Raw genomic sequence first — 23,601 nt, forward strand, 5'->3', positions numbered from 1 at the left:
GATCTTGTCAGTTGAGGGAAAATGATAAACGGTGTGCCGGAGACTTTACGGCGCACAGATGGTGCACGGACAACGCACTCATCACCGTCTGGCCCGCGTTTCGGAAGTTGACGCAGTCGAGGTCTGTGGCGGGTAGGGCATGGAGCGTGTGCGGGTCATGCGCACGCCGAGCAGGGGAGGCGGACTTGGGAGGCGTTGGGGACGTAGCGCCGCGTAGGCCGGAACGGCCTTGGCGATTGACTGCTGGATACGTTCAGCGAGCGTGGGCTCGGGGGGCGGCGTGGCATTGAGCCGCGTGGGACGCTTGAAGGCTGAGAGTTAGCCAGTGAAGATGATGACAAATTACGAGCGGCGGCGTTCGCATTCACGGTCTTGGTGCGACGTAGAGGAGGACACGAGTTTTCCTGCGTGGGCTCCGGAACGGAGCGGTAAGCACGCACAGGTTCCGGGAGCTGGCGCGATTTGGCCAAGTTCTGGTACGGCTGCGGTACCATGGACAGGTCGCTCTGGGTCGGGCGGGTCGGGTCGTAATGTTCGGGTGACAGGAAGTTGGGCTGGGGCTGCGAGAAACGGTTGGGTGGCTGTCGCTGTGAGGCGCGGGGCTGTGTTGAGCCTGAGGATAGGGCGATAGACTGGGCAGGCGAGGTTTCACCTTCGCGACGTTTGGCCTCCAGGCGCTGGCGGCGCTCGTCGAGCTTGAGCTCACGAGAAGTCTTCTGCGGCTGAGCCTGAAGGCCGCGACCAGCTATCCGCAGCAGGTACGCCGTCATGTTCAACCCCGAGAACTGGTCACCTTCTGGAAGGTCGATCTCCTCCAGAGGGTGGCGCGTGCTCTGCATCTGAAGCGACGGTGCCGAGCCATGGTCACCGAACTGCTCGATGTGGTCGTGAGGAGAGGATGAGCGGGACATCGGCTGCGCCATCTCATGGAGAGCCTCCGTGAGCATAAACTCCTCGATCTCTGAGTTCGAGACGAGAATCTCCTCTCCGTTGTCCATGGTGATGAAGATGCGGTCGTCCTCTGGCACGTCCTCGGGTTCCGGTGTGTGCACCTGCAGACGCTCTTCAGGCTCGAAATCGTGGATGGCGTCCTGCTCCCCGTTCCAAAAACCAAGGGCGGGCTGACCGTACTGAGTCGGAGGTGAGAGCTTGATCAACTGCGACGACTGGGAGCTACGCTGGGAAAGTGTCGTAGGCGGTTGGCGACGGCGGCCTGTAGGCTCGCCAGTGCGGACAGAGTCCATCACTCGGGAGACGTTGCTGGAGCTGGCAGCGTTGCGTCCAGGAGCGATGATTCCGGTAGACGTGCAGCTTGCGTGTGCTGTTGAGCGAGTGGGTGGGGTGGCTGAGGTAAACGGTAACGGAGGGTACGAAACGCCCCCAGGAGCAGGGTTGGCCCGACCAGCTGCGCGTCCGCGAATGGGTCGCAGCAGCAGGCGACCAGGGGTACTGTGGTGGAAGCGTTCAGCAGGCGTCAGGGGTGGGACCTGGGTCGAGATTGATTGAGTGTTGGGTTCAATTCTCTCGTCAGGCTCGTCGCTCGGGTGACGATGCGAGGGTCGCCGGGAAGACGTATGAAACGTACACGGTCACCAGCGGGGGCATGGCGCTGCTTGGCAGGCTTGCGAGCGTCAACTGAAGCCCGGTGGCCAGCACGTATCAGCTGGGAGTCGACAGGGAACGGCTTAGCCCCGTTGAGCTGATACCGCTCGCGCAGCTCCTGCACAGTGATGCGACCTATCGGCCGCGGCGCATCGGGCACCTGGTGCCTGGATCGACCGTGCCGGGTGCGACGGCGACGAGGAGATTCCTTTCTCTTACCCTTCTTGTGATTCTTGGCACTTAATGGTCAGATGGGCCGACGGTAAAACTCACTCTCCGTACATGAACTCGCGCCGAGTTTGAGTGAACTTGAGCCGGTGGCGCTCGTCCTCCTCCAGTATGACTGGTAAAATATCGCGGAAGTCACGTGGAGCGAAGAGGTGGCGATCGCTCTTCGTGCGCGGCGGTAAGAAATAATTGCACTCGTTACGCAGTGAAGTGAGAGGATGGAGAGGGCGACCATAGTCATAGTTCTCTGACCAGTTACGAGACTCGAGCGAATCGGTGGCGAAGAGACGCTGGGTTAGCTGCATAATGTGGGATCCACTGAGCTCACCTCGCCGTACAAGTCAGGTTCGCCGTCATTCTCGTAATAGTCGGCCTTCATCCCCTGGTGATCATGCCGAGCAAGCTTACGCCTTCGGCGCGGTTCGCAGAGGTTCTTGTCAAAGCTGGGCTCCATCTCCTCGTCTCTGTCAGAGGCAATGTTGGCAGTCGGTTTGTGAAGGTCGAGGTCCGGCTCAGACTCCTCATGGTCTCCGTTCTCGACCTCGACGTTCTGCTGGGTCGAGCAGTAGCGCCTCCGGGGCGTGATTTCCTCGGGCTCTGGAGTGAGCATGTCGTCCACCAGTGCAACCAGCTCCTCGTCATCCGAGTGAGAGACGCGCGACCATACCGGGCGCCATGGAACAGGTGGCTGAGCCTGCACTGGGTGGTGACTAGTGATGGATGATGGGAGAAGATGTGGGTTGTACACTATCTGGCGGAGCTGGCGCTCCTCCTGCGGCACTCCCGCATACGTACGGCGCACGCGAGTCGAGTATGTCGGCACAGAGGGTGGAGTGGGAGGGGTCGGGGGAGAGCGATGAATTGGAAGCTCTCCGAGCACCTTACGTGTGCGGGTGAGGTTATGGTTGTCTGTGAGTGGGGTGATGTAATCGATACCACGAAGCATGGACGAGGGAAGGTTGATGCGATCCGAGCGAGATGATGTCTGGGGGAGAAAAGGTGGGGAAGGCATGGTGGTTGGGACGTAAGGTGTGGTCGACTTCGGGGAAGGCTGGGTGACCTCAACCTGGGCAGGGCGTGAGCTCGCTGTACATCAGTTCTCCGACAGGTCCTGCGACTGACTGCTCGGCACCTCGGCGTCACCTTCCCCGCGGCCCTCGTGCCACACACCCATGTCGTCCCAGTATCCTTCCTCGGGGCGTTCAAGGGACTTGGGGATCTCGGGCTCAGTGGTCTTGTTAGCGCCGGCGCGGGTTTTGCGGGTCACGCCCTTCCTGGCCTTTGCCTTGCCCTTGCCTTTGCCTTTGCCTTTGGGCTGGGATTAGCTGAGCTTTCGGCAGTTCAGCGAACGGGCATGTTGGGGTTCTTGAGGCGGTTGTGAGTGGGTGGGTTAGTGGATGAGAGGTGAGCGGAAGGGTTGAGAGCAAGGGGTGGGAGTAAAGAGGAATGAATGAGTTTGGTCAGACCGATGGAAGATGAGTGTGAAGAAAAGATGAGAGAAGAATCAAAATGAGTTCTGGTGGTACGTGCTGAAGTTATGTATGGGGGAAGGCGGTTGAGTCAACCGAGCTCTGATCTGCTTTATACATCTACAGCTACTGTCCTAATCGAGGTGAGAACTTGACCGTAACTACCATCCATATGGATGACTTACCACAGTTGGCATGGACCAGGGGATATCCGGAGATAGATACTGGGTCCAGCTCAGTCTCGGTCCTGCCGGTGCGACGTTGAGTTACGGGTGGGGTTGCTCGACTGTACAAGGCCTGGAACTGTGGTTGGGGTAGGCACGCGTTTCACCAGTGTTCCATGTGTGCCTCGCCCAGAAACTTAGCAAACCCAGCACGAATGTCACCATGCCGGCACGTCACGCTGTCGTAAAGTTGTAGGTTGACCGTAAGAATGTCGGCAGTGTCGGCAGTGTCGGCACCAGGAGAGGCAGAGAGGGAGAGTCAGAGCAGAGGGAGAGAGCAGCCTTCATCTGGCGATCGCACCATCACGAGAGAGGAGCGGAGGTGCCAAGGTGACGACGGAGGTGTTGTGCCCTGGGACTGGAATATGTGACAACAGAGGAGGCCGGGTGCTGGAATATATGACTGAAATGGGGCACTGGAACCCCAAGGTCGACGCGGTTCAGGATGCCCGAACCCATGTGCTGGAACATGTCGCACTAGAGACCAAGATGAGGGCAGGAAACGGACCAAGAGGGAGGCTGGAGTAGGCAAGTTGGCAGTTGACAGGACGGGTGAAACAGGTGAATATTGATGCACCGAAACACAGGAACACTACTGGATGGAGACAGCTGTCAGGGGATGAGATATGCCATGATCATGCAGGAAGAGATGAAACACGCGATGGGATTGCTCCCATGACGCGATGGCTCTATGTTGGGGCTGAGGCGACGTGGGGGCTGAGGCGATGTGGGGACTGAGGCGATGTGGCGACTGAGAGGCTTGTAGGGCCCACGGCAGGGTGCGCCGAGGCCGAGGCTGAGGCTGATGCCGAGACTCGACTGACCTGGTCAGGCCTGACACGCACCCGCGGTCTACGGAACATCATTGCATCCTCCGAGAGGCGTGGCACAGTATCAGTGTCTGTTGGAAATCTCGCTGCAATACTCAAATGAGAGTGGTCTCTGCTCCTTTTGCTCAGTCGTGCAGATACTAGTAGTACATGTCCAGTATACCTATGACAAATAACGTTAACGTTCGGATTCAAGTACTCGGCAAATGATGTTAAGCTACAATCGAATGGCGCGGGGCAATGACCGCGGCCTTGACCATGTATGCGGCCGCATTGTCATCAGCAGCGGCTGCTGCGTCGACGAGGAGCGACGATGAAAAGCTTCCCCGGGCACTGTGGTACGAGCTCTGCTGCTGCTCGCCAGACTTTGTCGACGTCGGCGTCGCGATCGGGGTCAGCGACGTGCCTGGGCTAGTCTTGCATGTCGACCAGCTGGGGGCTTTACGCAGGCGGCGCGAGAGGCCCGATCTGTTCGAACCCGACGAGTCGCTCGCCTCGTCGCGCTCGCGGTAGTAGTCGTACCCAGTCCGGTCCTGGGGTGTACGCAGCTGCTCAATGTGGTCGGCGTCAGGCGAGCTGAGGTCGCCAGAGCTCGAAGGAGGTAACGGAAAGTTGACAGTGCTGTTGACAGGAAGGGAGAGGCTGTCGCTCGAGTTTGTCAGGTTGTCAATGTTGACAGGAATCGAGTTGCGGCCGCCGCGCGCAGTCTTAGGGATGTCTTGGAGGATGGCGGAAGGATCAGCGCTCAGGCTCGTGCTACGGGCTGTGAGCGACGTCAGAGTCGCTGAGAGGGCGCGCTCGCGCTGCGTCCCAGGGCTGACGCGACCAACGTTGCATGTCGAGTGGCGAGTCGGCGAGACGGGCGACTCCTCGATATCGTCGAGCGACATGCCGTTGTTGGTCGTCGAGCTGATATCGAGGGCAAGACTGAGCGTAGAGCCGCCAAACTTGTGCAGCATCGGCGTCGAGTACGAGCCGGGGAACGCCCAGTGAAGCGAAGGTGGATGGTCAACCGAGTCAGGTGGGCGCGGGAACACGGACCCCAAGCCAGGGCGCTGCTTGCTCTGCGACTTGAACCTCCGCAGGCTCACGCGACTAAGGCGTCGGTCAGTCTTGGCATCGGTCATGTCGTCATCGTCGCTCGTACGGATCGCGGTCGCACCAGGCGTCCACGATGTGCGACGTGGATCATTCAGGTTGGGCGATGCGTTGGACGACGCCGAACTGCCACGGCCAAAAGTGTCCGCATTGTTGCTGGGCGACAGGTTAATCATGCTCTCAACCACGTGCTTGGATACGCGGTAGCTGCGCTTGTCTACGTTGGCAGAGAGCTTTGAAGACGCCTTGGTGGCGAGCCCGAGGTTCTGGCCACCGCCACCCTCGTCACGGGTGGAGAGGCTCCATAACCGCGAGCGGCGACGTGGCGGCTGGGAAAAACCCCCCTTGTGGCCAAAGGACCGGGGTGGGGGAAGGAGTGACGCGCGAGTGGGAGTAGTGGGAAGAGGTTGCTCTGAAAGGCAGCTTCGTGGTGACTCGGGAGAGGGGGACGCCGTCATGGCTTGAACGGAAGTGATGCCCTTGCTGCTAGACGCAGAGTTGTTCTTGCGGCCACTACGGCTGAGGACGTTCTTGATGCGGCCGAGGAATGACGCGTTCGCCTTTGCGGACTCGTTTGTCGACTCGTTGAAGGAAAGCGTACGCTGCGTTGCTTGAGGTGGAGAGCCCTCGACAGTGTAGAGGTGGGGCGCCTTCGAAACCACAGGGGCGGGGCGGGTCGCCTGCTGGGTCTGAAGGGGCTGGGGGTCGTCGTCGTCACCAAAGGTCGCGGTCCGCTTGAGTGGGGGTCGTAACAGGTCGTCCTCCTCTTCCTCTTCTTCGACTTCGACGAGTGTGGTTGGTGACATGATAGGGGGCCGCCAAGTTGGCATGTTGGTACCTTTCAGGGAACCATTCTCAACGACAGGGCGAGGTGGCGGAATGCCTGGTGAGATTGGTACGCCACTACCAGCGAGGTGACTCTCCGATCGAGCATATGACATCCTGAGCAAAGGGTGCTCAAGACTAGGTGAAGGGAAGAATGATGGTTGGGAAGTTGAAGCGGATGGGAGGACGGGTTGCGAACTGGCTGCTGCCCTATCCTTTTGTTGAGACAACTCTAATGGGTGTGGACGGGCCTTGTTACGAACAAGTCCTCCCATACTGTGTCGTGCAAATGATTTTGTCTTTGACGTTGTCAACGTGTCCGCCGTAGTTGGGCCTGGACCTGGCCCACCGAGGCCCGAGCTCGGGGCGGTGGCTGTGGTTGAAGACCAAGCGTGAACCGCACCACTACTTGGGCTCCCCTTGCGCTTGTCGTGTCGGCCAAGGTCAACCATGGAGCCAAAGTGAAGTCTGCTGCGATTGACCCAGCTTGGCCTGCTTTGCTTTGCTGCTGGTGCTGGTGCTGGGCTAACATTGGTGCGTGTTTCAGACGGAGATGCCGGAGCATTTAGGGCATGAGTTGTTGCTGGTGACCCTTCTCGGTGCGAAGCAATGTTCTTCTGTGACATGAAAAGGTTTCGCCGAGAACGCCACCATTTAGCATTAGGGTCGGTGGCTGGGGCTGAAGCTGTTGCCGACTCATGTGCCACCGCAGGGGTCGTCGGGGATAGAGGCACATTCCACAGTGCGAGCGGGTCGTCTTCTGCTTGGCATGGCTGCTCAAACTTGTTACGCCGGAACCACCGCTTTTTCCGTGATGGGGTGGCTCCACTCGCCCAGCCATCACCAAGGGCAACGACGCCACGCATTGAGCGCAAGGTCGCATCGACGGGGGCGCGGTACCCAGACTGGTACGAGTCCATTTCGTGTTGGTCGCCGTCGTGGTCCTCCTCCATGTCCGAGTCGATCTCGTCGGCAATGTCACGCACGACAGGCCAGTCTGGCCTGCCAGTGTCTCCGACAAACGTTGGGAGGCCGAGGCCGACAGAGTGTGGACCGCCGCCGACAATGACAGAGGGTGGTGGCGCCTTGTCCATATATGGTTGAACGGGTGGTGGTCGCTCTGCATTGACAACGGCAAGGGAGGCTGTGGAGGACGACGGCGAGTCACGGTCCGAGTCGTCTGCGGGAAGGGCATCCATGGATACCCTGCTGCGGGACGCGGCTCCCCCCATGGCAATGACGCGGATGGATGTGGAACGGGCGTAGTCGAGAGTGGAAGGGGGTGGGGGGGCGAGGAGGGTTTGGTCGGCGCGTCCGAACGAGGTAGGTCGGAGGTTGTCTGCGTTTGGTGGTCGGAGGCAAGTGCTACTGGACGAGGGGGCGTTGTCGTCGTCGTGTCCAGACCAGATGGGCTGGTGGTTGTCGCTCATCCCTAAAGAGGCGTCAGCGTGTCGTCTCTTACAATGGACATGGTATGATCATTGCCGGAAATTGTACCAACAGACGTGGCACAGAGATGTGAGGGGGGCTCTCAGTGACAGCGGTACGACAGGTAGGTAGGGCAAGGAAGGCATGGACGGGAAGGGCACAAGAGGTAAGAGGAAGATATACTTACAGGAACCACCTCTTGAATGCCGGGATGATGTACCGCTGTTGGTCATCATTGATGGTACAGTATGTGTGCTGCTTGGCTCCGAGATGACTGTTAGTGACATGTTCTTGATCATTGACGTTCAAGTAGAATGATAAAGTTGAGTGTTGAATTGTAACGATGGCCGTGCACCATATGGCGCGGATCGGCGGATCGGCGGATGGTGGGGGGAGGATTCGTGGGTGACCGACGTGATGTCTGGCTGTTTGTCACTTTGGGATAGATTGTTCGCCGTTTGCGGTTTGCGGTTTACGCGTCGTTCAACCCAAGACACCAATAGTCAAGCAGGCGTTGAAGAGAGACGGCTACTTCAAGTAGAAAAGTGAGTTGGTGAGGAATCGCAAAGAGTCGATGAGCGAGTTGGAAGAAAGAATGGAACAAGTGAGGATCCAAGACGGTCCAAGATGGGATTTGGTCGGGAGTGCGGGGATGAGCGGGTGAGGAAGGAGAGAGGGGGCGGCGCGAGAGGTTGAGGAGTAGGAGGAGTAGGAGGAGGAGGAGAGTAGGAGAGTAGGAAGGGAGGAAGGAAGGGGACCGGTGTGTGCTTTGATGTGGAGTCCAAGTGCGAAGCAACTGTCAGTGAAGTGGTCTAGTTGGAAAGAGTGTTACTGGGTTAGCGACCGATGCGATCGCCACAGCCACAGGTAGTAGCAAAGGGAAGGAGGGGAGGAGGGGAGGAGGGGCGGTGGGGAGGGGAGGGAAGGGAGTGGATTCAACGGTGGCTGCAATGGCTCCTTCCCTTCCGACAGGGGTGGAGAGGGGGGATAAGAAGGGGGACCACACAGGATAAGGGATGATGAGGGCATGAGGGTAACAGGGAAAACACTCTGCTCTCAGGATAATCAATCATTCAGGAACAGACCCCCAGGGTCTGATGATGGGAACGTTGGTTTGCAGGGAAGCGGGGTGGTCATTCAGGGGGTTAGGGTTGTTTAGGGTCTAGTTCAAACTCTGGTTGGCAGTGTTCAACCTAATGATCGAAAAAGCTGGGTAACGTTCCGAGTCGTGGCGTTTGGCCTTTCAACCCTCTCTGCCCTCTGCCCTCTGCTCTCTGCTCTCTGCTCTCTTCTCTCTTCACTCTACTGTACAGTTGGCAAGCCACAAGCCACTCAGCAACCCGCTTCCGCATCCCCGTCCCCGTCCCCCCGTCCCTCCCCCGTCCCCCCGAATCCTCGGGCCACTCAATTGTAACGGGATGCATATATACCCCAACGCACACATTGTTCATCTAACATCTAATACATGCTACAGTGTGGCGCCCACCAAGAAAGCCACATGTCATGTACTAATGTCTCGGGTCTCACCGCCTCTGACGTCGTTGTTGTTCCCCGTGTGTCGCGACTTTTTGAACGGGGACGCGGATCGGCTTGCCTTGCGCGGATCAGAGACAAAACTGCGGTGCGACGTTGAAAGTGGACTGGTGGACTGGTGGATGGACAACGTGCGTGCCGAATAAGGACGCGCAGCCTGAAGCGAGCAAGCTACAAACTGTCAACTACGAGAGAGAGCTAAAAGCCCAAAGGTTAGAAGGCGACAGGCCACAGGCCACAGGCCAGAGACCAGAGGATACAGTTGGGAACATCCCGCTAGTGCATACCGCAGCATCCCGCTAATACGTGCCAACGCCTCTGTTCAAACCAACGTCAAAACTTGACTGTGTTCAAGTGATCAAAATACCCGTCCAATCCATCCATCCAGTGCAACGCCGTGCCGTGGCGCACCTCTCTACATCGTTCCTGCGTCTTGCTCACGCACCAAACATGCATAGAGTTGGAACCTTGCCATTATAGTAAATACACTAGAGCTAACATGCAATGGAATGCAGCCGGTTCGACGCGTCCATCATGGCACCCGCCCTGGAAACCCTACATACCCCGCTGTACGGCACCGTCCCGCGCGGCAGGGCCATGTCGTGCAAGGTGAGAGCAAGAGCAAGAGCAAGAGCAAGAGCAGGGAGTGCCGCGGATGCGGATGTTAGCCGACACTGCACCTACGCCTCACCTAGACCTGTCGAGTTCTAGAACCCTTTCTAGCCGCTCAATTACGCTTTGACCATGCATTGGGAAGGGATCAAAGGGCAGAGAGTCGAGTTGTCGTCGTAGTAGTAGTAGCATTCGTTGGGTTTTGTACAAACTCGCTCTGTTCCTGTTCCTCGCACTACTGTAGGATTCGATTAGCAGGAACCGTAGCGTCGACGCCTGGCGTCGACGTCATTGTCAGTGTCCCCAGTAGCACTGTCTTCTGGGCCTGGCCCGCCATGCACGCAGTTCCAACCTTGTCATGTTTGCCGATTCCGGCGGCCTCGCTCCCCATCTCCTTACCACTAGGCAACCATCCGAGTGTCCGAGTGTCCGAGTGCCTAGAGCCTAAACACATAATCCATCGGCGCAGATCTCGGCCTGTATTGTTCAGGAGCATCAGAGCTGCAGATGGTTAGTGTAGTCGCACACATTGGTGGGGAGGGATGGTGAAAGGGCCTGGCCTGAGATTGGACAACTAGTACAACACAACTCTAACGCTACAGTACACTGCATTGCACTCGGCGACGCAGCCATTGTCTCTCGGATGCACTCGAGTTCACCAGCTCACCAGTTGACCGTTCCCACCGATCACAATCACAATCCCAACTAATCACTTTGTAGACCATGTTCACCAGCGTTCCCTACTTGAAATCAATGGGAAGAGCAAACGTCTTCTCGCATGTCACCAGGGTTCCTTCCTGCCCTTTTTCAACAACCTGCGCACCTGGATGGCTTGACCTCGCATATCTAGGATCTTGTCAAAAGACCGAGATCCCCTCTTGACCCCCCTAAGAATGCACAAATCTGCATCCCCACACCACACAGCCCCAGACCTCTTGGTGCCCTGAGATTATCACACTGTAACGCTCCACAGAACCCCGGAATGCCTGCAAGACTTTCTGGGCATTGCCTCCGATTCCAGACTCCGGACTAGCAGCGCCTTGGCCCGTTAGCCACCGGGCGGGTTCTAGTATTAGTAGTTTTGGGTCTACAGCATCCATTCCCCATGCAGGCTGTGCCGCAGTCTCGTGGGATGAAACGCTGCCACTGGCCACAATGAGTAATACTTGAACTTGATCAAGACGCGGTCATTTCATGACCCCCTCACGCTCCCTTGACTAACACCAAGCCCACCAAACGTTTTGATCACTTTTGACGCGCCGACCCATTGTCCCATGGTCATGTCATGTCGAGGCTCGTCATGACCATGTGTGCGATAACCCCTACAAAGCGCCACATTAGATCGGTCCAGATGTTCGGTTCATCACGCCCCCTCTCTTCCCTACCCATTCACCCTGCTTCCACTTGTGCATACCTCCGACACACCGACCCACACTTACCCACACTGACACGCGGCATGGCAATCTTCCAGGCTACCCCAGACACTTACTCCACACTGACCAATACATGCGATCGACCCACTTTAAAAGCGCGGGCCACTAGATGATCCCGGCTGGGCCAACGCCATCCGCCCAGCTGTCGCGGCAGCTGCCCGTCGCATTGGCACATTCCCCGTCTCACCTTGATAGGCGTACGCGTTCAGGTTTGAGAGTGTGGACCCGCCTGCTCCCACTCCAATTCTTCTTCCAGTGGCGACATTAGATGCCAGGGTCCTGCACAGGTCGTCAGCTCCTTTCCTCTCCCCTGCAATTCAGTCATCATACGTCAGCCCGTTCATCCGCCATGCTCCAAAACTATTCCGCCACTTGCCGCCCCTCCAGATCCCCTTCACTCACCGTCGGGCAGGAGCCGGAGCATTTGGCGCTTCCTGAGCTCGATGATCTTGAACGAAATTTGTGGTAACTCCAAGGATCTTGGTACCATACAACTTAATGTTAGCGTAATTCTATCGTACAGGGCGAGTGCGACGACTAATCGCGTATCTACGTACGTCTGCTTGTTTCCGCGACAGGCCTTCGACCTCGTACAACGCTGGCATGTCTGACGATCAGCACATCCTGAACGGGCAAATCCTACTAGACGGCATCATTGCGGCAATGGTCTGCAGCGTTTCATCAGGCAGCTGCAGGGCCTTCTGCAAGGTTAGTGCTCGATGACATTCCAGAAACGCACCTTGGCACGCAGCTTGCGCAATCCTTCCAAGCATTGCTCAGACGCACTCTCCGCTCCCGCTCTTGAACGCCGAGGCCGCTTGGGAGGGCTCCCGCTGACCTGACCGAGGACCTGAATGCCTCTGTCGTCTCCGTCTCTGCCATCGGCGTCCTCAATTGGGTCCCAGTCCGGGCCGTCGTCGCTGCCAACAAAGTCCTGCCCATCCTCTAAGACCTCCTGGCGAGACCGCTTCCGTGACAGCTCCCTACCCGTCTTGCTCGACTTGTTTCTTTGCGCCAGAGGGACGAGGCGTGCCTGCCCTTCTATAGAGTTACGGGCTGTGGTTCCTTTGGTTGCGCGAGGCTTCTTTGGGGACGCCTCTCGGAAGTCCATCGACAACTTCTTGTGCCCTTTCAAGAAGGCGCTGGCGTCCTTGCCCAACTGCGGCGTCGTTAGCTCTGAAGTTTTGGACCATATAGACGCCGACGGGAACCCAAGGCACTGGCCACAAGGTCACTCACCTTGAGGTACGTGTTATTCCACCCTGCACCGTTTGTGGTATGAAACTCGTCCAGGGCTCTTTCGAGCAAGAGATTCTGAATGAGGCGCTCAGCCTCTGTACGGTCCCAGTCCTTGCCAACACCAAAGTGAGGATTCTGGCCCAGACCTTTGTCCGTGTTGCCATTTGTCCCACGGAAGCAGTCGACAGCGTTGAGAAGGGTGATCCGATCCTTGGATCCGAACTCCTTCATCATCGTGATGACTAACTTAGCGGCGTCGGTGACGTCCTTGACTTGGATCTTGCTCTTATCGAGGTTGGCGCACACATCGCAGGTTTGTTGACATTTGTCTCTGTCGAACTCCTCATTGAAGAACGCCAGGACCTGGCTGCGACGACAGTCCGTCTTGTTGGTGCAGAACCGCAAGACCTCACGCATGGCATTCTTCTGTCGCTCCTTCTGCTGAGGATTGAGATCCTTGTCGCGGTCGATGAGCTGCATGACACTCCTGGAGTCGCCATATCCGTAGACTGCGTGGGTCAGCATGGCTGGCACGCATTACTCACAGAGGATGCAGTTCGCTGGATCCCCGTCTCGTCCAGCCCGGCCCGTTTCTTGGTAGTAGCCCTCAAGCGACCGCGGGAGCGAGTGGTGAATCACATCTGTGCCAGTGAGCATCTCCGTCACGTTCAACACTTACATCGCACGTCCGGCTTGTCGATGCCCATGCCGAACGCAATCTGCAGGTTAGCCCAAATGCTCACACACAGGCTACGCACCGTTGCCACAATCACGGCAAACTTGTGGTCTTGCCATCCTTCTTGCACCTTGCGGCGGTCTCCCTTAGACATGCCGGCGTGGTAGTGCCACGCCTGGATGCTGTGGTTGTCTCGCAACTCCTTGGCGAGGACTTCACACTTCTCACGCGAAGAGCAGTAGATGATGCCGCTCGCGCCCGGTGGCTGAACCGCGATGAACGAAGCGATCTCGTTCATGACCTTCTTCAGCTTGGGCCGTACCTCATAGTACAGGTTGGGCCGGTTGAAGGACTGCTGGATCTGGACATAGTCCCTTTTGAAGCTGAGGACATTCTTGATATCCGCCTGCACCTTCTCTGCTGCGGTAGCTGTGAGGGCCATGATGGGAACGTTAGGATAATCCTTGCGTAAGAGGTCCAGCTTGAGATCTGGCGTTAGCTGCAATAGTCTGGCGGTGCGTACAGTCGTCGCGAAACTAGATGTTAGCACATGAACTTCTGTCGAAACTCACGTCGTGTCCCCACGCGCTCACACAGTGCGCCTCGTCGACGACAAACCGAGCTAGGCGGTTGTATCGGATAAGATCGCGGATGATGCCCTTGATGCGGCCGCCCTTGCTCATCATCTCCGGCGTGACGTACACAACCTTGGTGTGCGGTTCACGTTGAGAGAGCTCAGTGTGGGCTAGCTGCTTGTCGGCTGCAGTCATGTCGCCAGTGTACGCAATCGCCGGGATGCCCCGCTTGGCCAGGTGACGCGTCTGGTCGTTGATCAAGGAGATGAGAGGCGAGATGACAAAGGTCACTCCTCTCGTCTCACCCATGACGCAGATTGCGGGGAGTTGATCTGCCAGGTTAGTGCGTTTGAGATAATGGTTCACATGTCAAACTCTTGCCACCACCCGTCGGCATGAGGACAAACACTCGGGGTCAGCATCGGTCGCTCGCAAGACGAGTCAGCTTACCATCCTTTCCTGCCATTGTCGCATTGATCGCGTCTTCCTGGTTAGTGCGGAACATGTTGATCTTGAACACTTGGCGGAGTTTCTGATGGATCTCTAGGGTCCAATCGTGCCTCTCTCGCGGTTTTACAACTGACAGCTGTGCCGACCTGGGTGGCGGCGCTTGTGTCGGGGTCGGTCCCATGGGGGAAGACATTGCGGGGGCTCGTTGAACGGGTCGACTGACCGACGCTTCAGCTCTAATCGGCCGTTCTGGAGACTGTGGCGGTGACGAGTCGAGCATGTGGACATCGACGCCCTCGAACTCGGCGAGGGCAGCGGCGCGGTCTACAACGACACCCGAAGCCGCCTTGCGCAATGGTGCGATGCGTCGGGGTGGGGTACGGGGACGATCCTCGGGCGGCTCGTCCCAATCACCTTCCTCAGCCATTTCGATATCTCTCTCGTCGATGTCTGGAGGCGGACTGCTTTCCGGCACTAGCATGCGTCGCGACGGCCCCGCCTCTGGTTGAAGCCGGGGCTGCGGACGTAGTGGTTGGGATATTGTGAATGATGGGTCAGCATGGTGGCTGCGGGGAGTATGTGTCGGTGTCAAAATGTGGGATATGCTTGTGTTACTGCTAGACGGATCGTGCGAGCCTCGCGCGGCTATTGCGCTCTTGATCTCTGCAATGCGCGACGTTAGCAGGTTGCTGACAGTCAGCTAACAACCGGCCGGTAGCTCACATCTGCGCTTTGATAAGGTCTGCGTCTTCCCCGATGAGGTCTGGATCGGGGTCGCCTTCTAATAACCGCTCTCGCTTCTCCATGAGGACCATCTTATCCTCCATCTGCTTGATGAGCATGGCCTTGATCATCTCGACGGGGAGCTGGAGTGAGCAGGTGTGCAAAGCTCTCGACGTACCTGGTCAAGCTTAGAGCTGTACCTCGGGGAAGGTGCGCTAATCTGTGACGTGTTGATGGTGATCCTAACAGGCGCTGTCGCAGCGGCAGTTGGGGACGGTTGGCGTGATGCCGGCCGCCTTACAGGCGCCGAATGCGGAGGGACTTTGACGACTGTCGTCAGCCCATAATGTCGCACAACAAGCTGACTCACGCCCGCCTTCCTTCATCCCTGAGAGGTCTGGTGGCCGAGCGAGTTGGAACGCAGGCTGCTGTTAGTGGCTTGCAGACCTGGGAGCTCACCTTGGCGCCCGTAGCTAGTGATGTGGGCGTATACGACGTCACTCTGTTACGCAGAGCGTCGAGGTTGTTTCTCGGGGCGAGTGGTGCCATGTTGATGAGGGAAGGGGGAGAAGGAGGTGTCTTTGGTGCTAAGAGTTTAGCATGTGAGCAGTAATGTTTTGAGTGATGCGATGTTGCGATGTTGCGATGTTGCGATGTTGCCGAACCAAGTCAAACGCGACGCGTTGGGTGGCAATTATCAGGTGCCAGATCGGTTGGTTGACAGGACTCGGAACCAAACATCCGCTCAGGTCCGCACAGAGCCACTCATCGGCGGCGTTATCGGGTGTGGCGCCGGCACACCCGTTCAAGGCTGTCACCATGACCATACCACTGCAAACATCAACAGCACCATGAACCTCGCGCGCCGGGCATTGCGCACACCACGCCCTCTTCTAGTTGGGCGGAGAGCGTATGCGTCTCCAGCGCCTAGGAAACCAACACCGCCAGTGCCAAAGGCTGCACCTCCCAACAAGGATAAGAAAGAGGCGCCCGTGTACAACTTCAACACGTCGCTTACGTTCGATGCCGTCGCTGATCCTGAGGTATTACAATGCTTGAATGGGGCTGATCCAAGGTGGCCAAGTATCGGAGGGTGACGGCGACGGAGCTGGCCAATTTCCGCGAGCCGCCGACCAAGGTGCGGATGCTTGTGCGCGACTTTATCGACGACAGCTTGTACAATGTGAGTTACGCTGGCGTGTTGGTTTAGCTGCGCGCACTTTTCCACCATGGCCCGGCATCGACTCATACGTGGCGCTCCGCCAGCCGCTCACTAACCCCAGCCACACTACGGCTACTTTAGCAAGAACGTGTCCATTTTCACACCTCCCGATGGGAAGGGGTACGATTTCCGCTCATTCCGAGACCAGAACGAGTTCCAGGAACGCGTTGCCGAACGCTACGAGAGCGAGTATGGCGCCGAATCTGGGCTCGGACGACAGGTGTGGCACACCCCCACCGAGCTCTTCAAGCCGCACTATGCGCGTGCCCTCACGGCCGCAATGGTCAACGCATACAAGCTCAACCACTACCCCCACGATTTTGTCATCTACGAAGTCGGTGCGGGAAACGGGACGTTTATGATCGACGCACTCACATTCTTAAAGGAGGAGTACCCCGATATCTTTGCGCGGACAAAGTATCGTATCGTGGAGATTTCGGGGGCGCTCGCCAAGATCCAGCGGTCGCGGGCGGTGGCGGCCGGGTTCGATAACGTCGAAGTCATCAATCAGGACGTGTTCAAGTGGCAAGGAGGGAGCACTGAGCCTTGCTATGTTGTTGCGTGCGAGGTGTTTGACAACTTTTCACACGACATGATTCGGTACGATATGGGCACGCTCGAACCCATGCAGGCTAGCGTGGCCATTGACTCGCGCGGCGACTTTAGCGTCTACTACGAGCCTCTGCACGATCCACTCCTCAGGCGCGTCCTCGCATACCGCCGCCTCCTGCCGCCCAGTCCCTCAACCCAGCCGCCGCTCAGCAAGCCCCTCCTCGCCTCGTCAACATTGCGCAAGGTCTACTCGCAGATCCCGTTCGCTCCCAACCTCTCCCCGCCAGAGTTTGTTCCGACCAAGGCGGTCGCTTTCCTCGAGCGCCTGCGCGACCAGCTTCCCAACCACCGCCTTCTCGTCGCCGACTTTGACACGCTTCCAGACGCCGTCGCTGGCCGTAATGGGCCCGTAGTACAGACGCGCTACGGAGGTACGATGGTGCCGTGCGAGACGTTCCTCGTCAAGCAGGGATACTTTGACATTTTCTTCCCGACCGACTTTGAACTGCTACGTGACACGTACTCGCTCATCATGAACTCTCCGTCGCGCCGCGCAACCGACGGCAGCGGCAAGGGGCGCGGCAAGCTGTCAAACGACTTCTTCACGGGCGTCCGCGGGTTCCGGCGCCGCGCAATCAACGTGTACTCGCAGGGCGAGTTTGTGATGAAGTACGGGGGACGCGAGGCGATCAAGGCCACGACGACGCGTGACGGCATGAGCGTCATGCTCAGCATGTACCACAACACCAAGGTCCTCTTTTAGGAGCAGCACAGCATAGACATAGCATAGATAACAATGCATGGACCCAAAACATTCACATATATCGTTATAGTGGTATCAAACGTGACTGGAATCGGCACGGAGGTTCACAGGTGGCCGCCAACGCGTGAGGGTTGGTAGGGGAATAGTTACAATCAAAGATACGAGTCGCGGGCTTTGTACAACTAGATGCGCGGGCGATCAGACGCGTCCGCCGCGCCGACGAACGCCGAGGACAACGCCTTGACGCGCCGTGGTATGTGACTGCTCGTACGGAAGGTACTCGCCGTCGTCGATCTCGATCACGTCGACGATCGGCACGAAGCGGCGCTCGTAGCTACCCGACGCGCGACGGGAAACTGTATCCTCGAAGCTGGCCGAGACAGGTCGCGAGCGCTGCTGACTCGCGAATGTCGAAGACTGGGGCGGGAGCGAATGGCGGCGAGTGGGTGGCGAGTCATCCTCGTTCGACAATGTACCGGCCCGGCGCTTGGATTTGGAGCGTCCACCCTTGCGGCGACGCGAACGGGGCCGGAGGACGAGGTTCAGGACGATGCGGCCCGCCCAACCGAACGCGACGCCAAGGAACGCTCCCACGCCGACGACGCCTCCGACAAACACATAGACGGGGTAGAGGGCGGAGAGGAAGTCTCTGACGACGATGAGCGGGGCGAGCACAAATGTGCGCGCGAGCAGACGGAAGGTCGAGGTGATGGGGTAAATGATTGTGGCGATTATGTTGGTTAAAAGGTTGAGGGCGTTGAGGAGGAAGGGAAGGGGGATGGCAATGAGGGTGATGGCGATGTAGACCGGGTAGATGAGAGACGCGAGGACCCAGCGCCACGTCGAGGGCGCTTCGGCCGGAGGAAGGGGTGAGGGCAGCTGCTGCAGCGCGTATGGCAGCTGGTACTGGGGCGCAGGGGGGTTATTGCGCTCGTAAGACGGCTGGGCGGTGAACAGCGGCGAGCCGCTGGGAAGGTGTTCGAGGATCTCGGTGTCGTCGGCGCGCGTGAGGATCTGCCAAACGACGTAGAAGAAGACGACGTAGACTGGGGTGAGCGAGCGGAGCAGGGTGAGGGAAGGGCTTGGAGCACGGGTTTGTGGGGTTGTGGAGGAAGGTTGGGGGAAGGGAGGAGAGGGAAGGTAGTGTGGAGTGCCAAGTCAACTCACGAACGACAGCAACAGGACTCATCGGCTCATCCTTCCGAACGGGCTGCACGACCTCAACTTGCTCTTCCTCCTCCTCCTCCTCCTCCCAATCGCTCAAATACGCTTCTGGCCCATCACTCATAAAGCTATGTGGGCGCCTCGAACTGGTGGTGGATCGGCGGCGTCGGTCGCGCATAAAGTGGGGCCTTCCGGGTGTGAATGATGCCACTGTTGTAAGAGATTGGGTCAAGAGAATGCTTACTACTTTGTGGCTGTGGTTTGAAAGAGTAAAGTGAGTGAAGTGAAATGGGAATCGAAAGGGACGGTGAGGAAAGGGTCAAACGCGTCGTGCCAAGATAGGAATCGTGGATTCAATGAAATGCACGGACGAATGTCGCAGTCGTCGTGTGATTGTAGAGCGTAATTGTTGTGAATGAGTCGATGGTTGAGAAATGCAAAGGGTCAAGGATACGAGGTATGCACTTATTTTATTGAGCAAGAGGTCAAGAGGGGAGCAGCTGGAGCAGCTGGAGCAGACTGAACCGACCTATTGACCAAACAAACGTCAGTTGGTTTGTACGTCAGTTGGTCAAGTTGGGTAAACTCTTTACCCTTTGCCGGTATCTACTTTTGGCCCCGCATTTGATTCTCAACTAACCGCGCCATGTATCACTCAAGCATCATTTTGCGTCAGCTGCAATTGATTCACTCGAACAGCTGCTCTGCATAGTTTCGCTAGGATGCGGCACATAGACTCATTAACACATGTGTTGTCATGTGCCCCGAAAAAAAACGTGAGACGCTATGCTGATGCTTGGAATGCACATCTGGCAATCGAGCCTCCACCCGAGGCGGGACAACGGCCTCTAGCATCACATGCACACCACAGACATTAGATATGAGATCTGTTTGGCGCGGAATAGTTAGGTTAGGCAATGCGATAGACAGACAAACGTAGCTATCTTCGCCGTTAGACTGTGCCAAGAATTTTGCCATTCAACTTGTTCATCACTTCCATCTTCTGCTCTCCTGTTTCTTGGAAACGCTGCATGCTTACTCCAAGTCGTTGCGATTGAAAGTCAATTTGCCAACAATCCCGTCGCAACTATCTGCTCCCGCTGGACTGAGTACGAGTATTTGAGCCTAGGCCTCCTCGACCATGTCATCAGCCTTGCGCATGCGGTTCTTACGCGCAGGCAACCACCAGCCGGCCATGGCACTGTTTGTCAGCTTTCGTTCTCGACTAAACTCACTCAATACAAGCCATGATGGTCCACTTGCGGTTCTCGGCCTCGGGGAAGACAAGCGAACGGTCCGAGTAGAAGACCTCGTCGTCAACCTCCTCCTTGTGGCGGGGGAGGCAGTGCATAAACTTCCATCCCTCCTTTGCGCCATGGGTGCGAGCCATGTCCATCGTGATCTGGTACCCCTCAAACGCCTTGAGGCGGGCAGCCGTCTCGTCCTCCTGACCCATGCTGATCCACGTGTCCGTGATCAGAATGTCAGCGTTCTTGACGGCAACAGCGGGGTCGTTGGTGTACGTGATCATGTCGGCGACACCCTGTGCCTCGAGCGTGGCCTTGACACGCGGGTCAATCGTGTCGTATCCCTTGGGCGCGGCGAGGGCAAAGTGAACACCGAAACGGGGGAGCGTAACGAGCAACTCGTTGGAGATGTTGTTCGAGTCGCCAACCCACGCCATCTTCTTACCACGGAGCGCACCGGGAATGTCGACGTTGTTGCGCACCCACTCGTGCATCCAGTGGTACCTGCTGCCCTCGCTGGTCGTCACCTGCGATGGGAACACAAAGGGCCCATGTGCCTCTTCGACGAGAGTGAGAATGTCGGCGAGAATCTGCGTCGGGTGGTAGAGGTCCGAGAGGGCGTTGATGACGGGAACGCCAGAGTGCTTGGCGAGAGTCTCAACCTCCTCGTGCTTGGCCACGCGGGCCATGATACCGTCCACCATTGAGCCAATGACCTTGGCACTGTCGTACAGGCTCTCGTTGACACCGAGCTGGATATCGTCACGGCCAAGGAACATGGACACGCCGCCGAGGCTGCTCGTCGCTGTCTCGGTCGCCACGCGGGTACGGGTGCTGCGCTTAGAGAAGGTCATGGCCATTGAGCGATTGCGCATGCTGTCTCCGAGAAAGCGAGGGCCAAAGTTCTTCTGCACAAGCTTGAGAGTGAGCGCTCCTTGGATGAGCGCAGTGATCTCATCGACAGACCGGTCGGCGAGGGTCAGCAGCACCGGCGCAGTCTCCGGCGTCCGCCTGGCGACGACACCATTCGGAAGGTAGAGAACGGTCTCCGAAAAGCGCTTTCCCTGGTTGCTGCCGCGGTGGCTCGGGTTAAACGGACGGTCCTGACGGTCGCCAAAGGTGCGGTTCGGGCGGTCACCGCGATCGCCATAAGGACGGTTCGGGCGTTCACCGCGGTCGAAAGAGGGACGGGTCTGGCGGTCGCCGTAAGGGCGGTTCGGGCGCTCGGTGTAGGACGGGCGGTCGTACGCGTAGCCACGCTTGGGGGCGGCGACGACTGCGCGCGCAATCGCCGCCGTAGGGCGTGCGAGGGAGGTGCGGGAGAGCGAGAGCATGGTAGATAGGAGGTTGTGGGAGACTCGAATCCATCTTGCATTGACTTTTGGACGAGTCAAGGACCTCCACCGGCGATCCACGTCATTTTTACTGATCTTATCAGGGCCGAAAGTTGCCCTCCCTCCGTCTTTGCGAGTTCCAAAGTACAAGTCAAGTCCACCTACATCGACTCGCTCCACCTACATCGACTCGCTCCATCTCCATCGACTCGCTCCATCTACATCGACTCGGCCTTCTATTACCCTTTCTCACTTCCACAATGCGCCCCTCTCTCGCCGCCTTCAACTCGACCCACTACCTCATCACGCTCGTGCGGTCCCCGCGCGGCCTTCCGCCAGCCTCGGCAGCCACCGTCGCGGCTCTCGGACTCTCCCGGCTGCACCAGAGCGTCGTGCAGCCCATCGGACCTACGGCGGCCGGGAAAATCTTGCGTATCAAGGAGCTCGTTACTGTTCGCAACGTTTCGGAGGAGGAGGGGCTGGCTGCGTGCGCACGCAGGCGTCCCGAGGGCGCGGGCGTCGAGCCCACTGGTCGCGTTTATGGAGGGAGCAAGCGTACTCAGTAACTCTGGAGAGTAGGAGAAGGTTTGCAGAAAGTGAGTGTTGCAGATATGACAGAGCCAAACTGACCCCAGTATACCCACCTAGCATAGTACCATGCATTCGTCTTTCATGAGCTGTTGGCCGTTGTTAGCTGTTGACAACTGCAATGTCGCGCCAGAAGCATAGAGGCGCGAGACGCCGCCCTCGACTTCTTAAGACTACCATGGAGACATGTAGCATGTCATGGCCCTCTCTCTGACGGGCCCCTCTTTCTGACGACGCTCCCTTCTGCATCTTCGCCTCCTATTGACTCTCGCTTCTGCATCGCTCCCATCCCTTGTCCCACCCTCCGCCCCACCCTCGTGTCTAGAATTCATCCCCAGTCGAATCAGTACAGTACATAGCCGAGTAGGAATGTGATAAGAAGGATATTATCATAACACAGCGGCGCCATGTCCGCGGGTGGAGAGTCGTACCGGGAACAGCACAGGTCGCTGCGCTGCGTCGTGTCTATAGGCCGTGCGGCAGCGGCTTAGCAGCAGCCGCCCTGGTTGCTCGCAGGCTGCTTGTCCTTGACGTTGACGCCGCCGCTGGGCGCGGTGGGCTGCTCTGCTTGGGGCTGCGAATCGATGAGGCGTGTCTTGATGTCTCTGCAGTGTCAGACCGGCATTTGCCTCAACCTCACCTAGCAAGGGTAAAGAAGGCGTCCTCGACGCCCTCGTTCGCCTTGGCACTCGTCTCGATGAAGCGCAGCCCAAACTCATCGGCGAGCTCCTTGCCCTGCTCGAGCGAGACGGCGCGTTTCTCGTGCCAGTCGCACTTGTTGCCCACGAGGATCTTGTTGACCCCAGGCGACGCGTGCTGCTCGATCTGCGCGTGCCAGGTGCGGACGTCTGCATGTCAGCACGTCCCGCATTTCACGCACTGTTGAAGCTCTTCTCGTCGGTCACATCGTACACGATCAGGATACCCATCGCACCGCGGTAGTATGCGGTCGTAATGGTGCGGAAACGCTCCTGGCCGGCCGTGTCCCACTGGTCGTCAGCTTGGTCAGCGGGGCGCATACAATCTGGAGCTTGATGCGCTTGCCATCGAGCTCAATCGTCCGAATCTTGCTGCACGGTGTCAGCGCTCTGTGCGGTGTATTTGCGGAGCGGGTGCGTTGGACGTGCGGTCTCATAGCCGCAGCGCGTCCACGCGTTCCTTGCTCTGTCTACGCACAAGTCGATGCCAATGGTAGTGATGAACGAAGGGGTCCACGAGTCGTCGCAGAAGCGCAGGAGCAGACACGACTTGCCGACACCTGACACGTCAGTAAGAGTAATCGACATTGGGAGCAAGTTCAGTGCTTACCCGAGTCGCCGATGAGGAGGAGCTTAATAAGGCTGGGGTAAGCGACAGATCGTCTGAGGTGCATGGGACGCACAAGTCGTAGTGAGGACCGGCCATGGTGGAAGAGACGCCAGTAAGAAGGTTGAGCTTGGCGAAGGAAGGTCAAGTGAAATGAAGTGGTGGAAGATGGAAGTTGTGGACGGGCACGGGGTGTTTACGTGACGTGTAGACGTGTAGGGGTCCCGGGTTCAATAGGGTGAAGGGTGACGGGGGTTGAGGGGGTTGAGGGGGTTGAGGGTGTAGGAATGGGCGAGATGTGAAGAGACGAAGCGAGCAAAGGAAGAAGAATGGGGGTGTATTGAGTTGAGAGATGCGATGATGAGTTGAGTGGCGCGAGTTGTAAAACGTAAACTACAAGGTCTATGGTACTGTATGTAACAGTACAATACAGGTAATCTCTACCTGTTGATTGCTTCTAGATTGACTGATGGTGGTAGCA

General features: G+C 57.8%; 9 protein-coding genes across 9 annotated transcripts; 2 read left to right on the forward strand and 7 right to left on the reverse strand.

Moving 5' to 3' along the window:
• Positions 1-81: 81 nt before the first annotated feature.
• On the reverse strand, positions 82-2,842 carry CcaverHIS019_0505760 (uncharacterized protein; the record flags this gene model as incomplete). The annotated part of the gene is made up of 5 exons (XM_060601750.1): positions 82-311; positions 347-1,487; positions 1,586-1,841; positions 1,876-2,120; positions 2,159-2,842. 5 exons carry the CDS (start codon positions 2,840-2,842, stop codon positions 82-84), a joined length of 2,556 nt encoding a protein of 851 aa, XP_060458213.1.
• An 81-nt stretch (positions 2,843-2,923) lies between these two features.
• Positions 2,924-3,186, reverse strand: CcaverHIS019_0505770 (uncharacterized protein; the record flags this gene model as incomplete). The annotated part of the gene is made up of 2 exons (XM_060601751.1): positions 2,924-3,145; positions 3,181-3,186. 2 exons carry the CDS (start codon positions 3,184-3,186, stop codon positions 2,924-2,926), a joined length of 228 nt encoding a protein of 75 aa, XP_060458214.1.
• Positions 3,187-4,565: 1,379 nt separating this feature from the next.
• CcaverHIS019_0505780 (uncharacterized protein) lies at positions 4,566-7,937 on the reverse strand (the record flags this gene model as incomplete). The annotated part of the gene is made up of 3 exons (XM_060601752.1): positions 4,566-6,334; positions 6,626-7,708; positions 7,892-7,937. The coding sequence occupies 3 exons, from the start codon at positions 7,935-7,937 to the stop codon at positions 4,566-4,568; spliced, it is 2,898 nt and encodes a 965-aa protein (XP_060458215.1).
• Positions 7,938-11,371: 3,434 nt separating this feature from the next.
• SGS1 (uncharacterized protein) lies at positions 11,372-15,494 on the reverse strand (the record flags this gene model as incomplete). The annotated part of the gene is made up of 18 exons (XM_060601753.1): positions 11,372-11,561; positions 11,685-11,776; positions 11,840-11,889; positions 11,926-11,983; positions 12,022-12,441; positions 12,522-13,030; positions 13,067-13,162; positions 13,201-13,240; positions 13,280-13,686; positions 13,721-13,733; positions 13,770-14,104; positions 14,139-14,180; positions 14,223-14,259; positions 14,446-14,911; positions 14,946-15,088; positions 15,124-15,275; positions 15,316-15,370; positions 15,405-15,494. 18 exons carry the CDS (start codon positions 15,492-15,494, stop codon positions 11,372-11,374), a joined length of 3,195 nt encoding a protein of 1,064 aa, XP_060458216.1.
• Positions 15,495-15,796: 302 nt separating this feature from the next.
• CcaverHIS019_0505800 (uncharacterized protein) lies at positions 15,797-17,482 on the forward strand (the record flags this gene model as incomplete). The annotated part of the gene is made up of 3 exons (XM_060601754.1): positions 15,797-15,988; positions 16,021-16,128; positions 16,229-17,482. The coding sequence occupies 3 exons, from the start codon at positions 15,797-15,799 to the stop codon at positions 17,480-17,482; spliced, it is 1,554 nt and encodes a 517-aa protein (XP_060458217.1).
• Positions 17,483-17,680: 198 nt separating this feature from the next.
• Positions 17,681-18,770, reverse strand: CcaverHIS019_0505810 (uncharacterized protein; the record flags this gene model as incomplete). Its single annotated transcript, XM_060601756.1, has 2 exons — positions 17,681-18,528; positions 18,650-18,770. The coding sequence occupies 2 exons, from the start codon at positions 18,768-18,770 to the stop codon at positions 17,681-17,683; spliced, it is 969 nt and encodes a 322-aa protein (XP_060458218.1).
• A 1,001-nt stretch (positions 18,771-19,771) lies between these two features.
• Positions 19,772-21,227, reverse strand: ARG3 (uncharacterized protein; the record flags this gene model as incomplete). The annotated part of the gene is made up of 2 exons (XM_060601757.1): positions 19,772-19,847; positions 19,882-21,227. 2 exons carry the CDS (start codon positions 21,225-21,227, stop codon positions 19,772-19,774), a joined length of 1,422 nt encoding a protein of 473 aa, XP_060458219.1.
• Positions 21,228-21,487: 260 nt separating this feature from the next.
• Positions 21,488-21,875, forward strand: CcaverHIS019_0505830 (uncharacterized protein; the record flags this gene model as incomplete). The annotated part of the gene is made up of 3 exons (XM_060601758.1): positions 21,488-21,763; positions 21,807-21,823; positions 21,863-21,875. 3 exons carry the CDS (start codon positions 21,488-21,490, stop codon positions 21,873-21,875), a joined length of 306 nt encoding a protein of 101 aa, XP_060458220.1.
• Positions 21,876-22,302: 427 nt separating this feature from the next.
• SEC4 (uncharacterized protein) lies at positions 22,303-23,219 on the reverse strand (the record flags this gene model as incomplete). The annotated part of the gene is made up of 7 exons (XM_060601759.1): positions 22,303-22,420; positions 22,456-22,663; positions 22,696-22,804; positions 22,837-22,885; positions 22,992-23,073; positions 23,124-23,155; positions 23,197-23,219. 7 exons carry the CDS (start codon positions 23,217-23,219, stop codon positions 22,303-22,305), a joined length of 621 nt encoding a protein of 206 aa, XP_060458221.1.
• Positions 23,220-23,601: the final 382 nt, after the last annotated feature.

Source organism: Cutaneotrichosporon cavernicola (genome assembly GCF_030864355.1).
Source record: "Cutaneotrichosporon cavernicola HIS019 DNA, chromosome: 5".
Taxonomy (NCBI): Eukaryota; Fungi; Basidiomycota; class Tremellomycetes; order Trichosporonales; family Trichosporonaceae; genus Cutaneotrichosporon; species Cutaneotrichosporon cavernicola.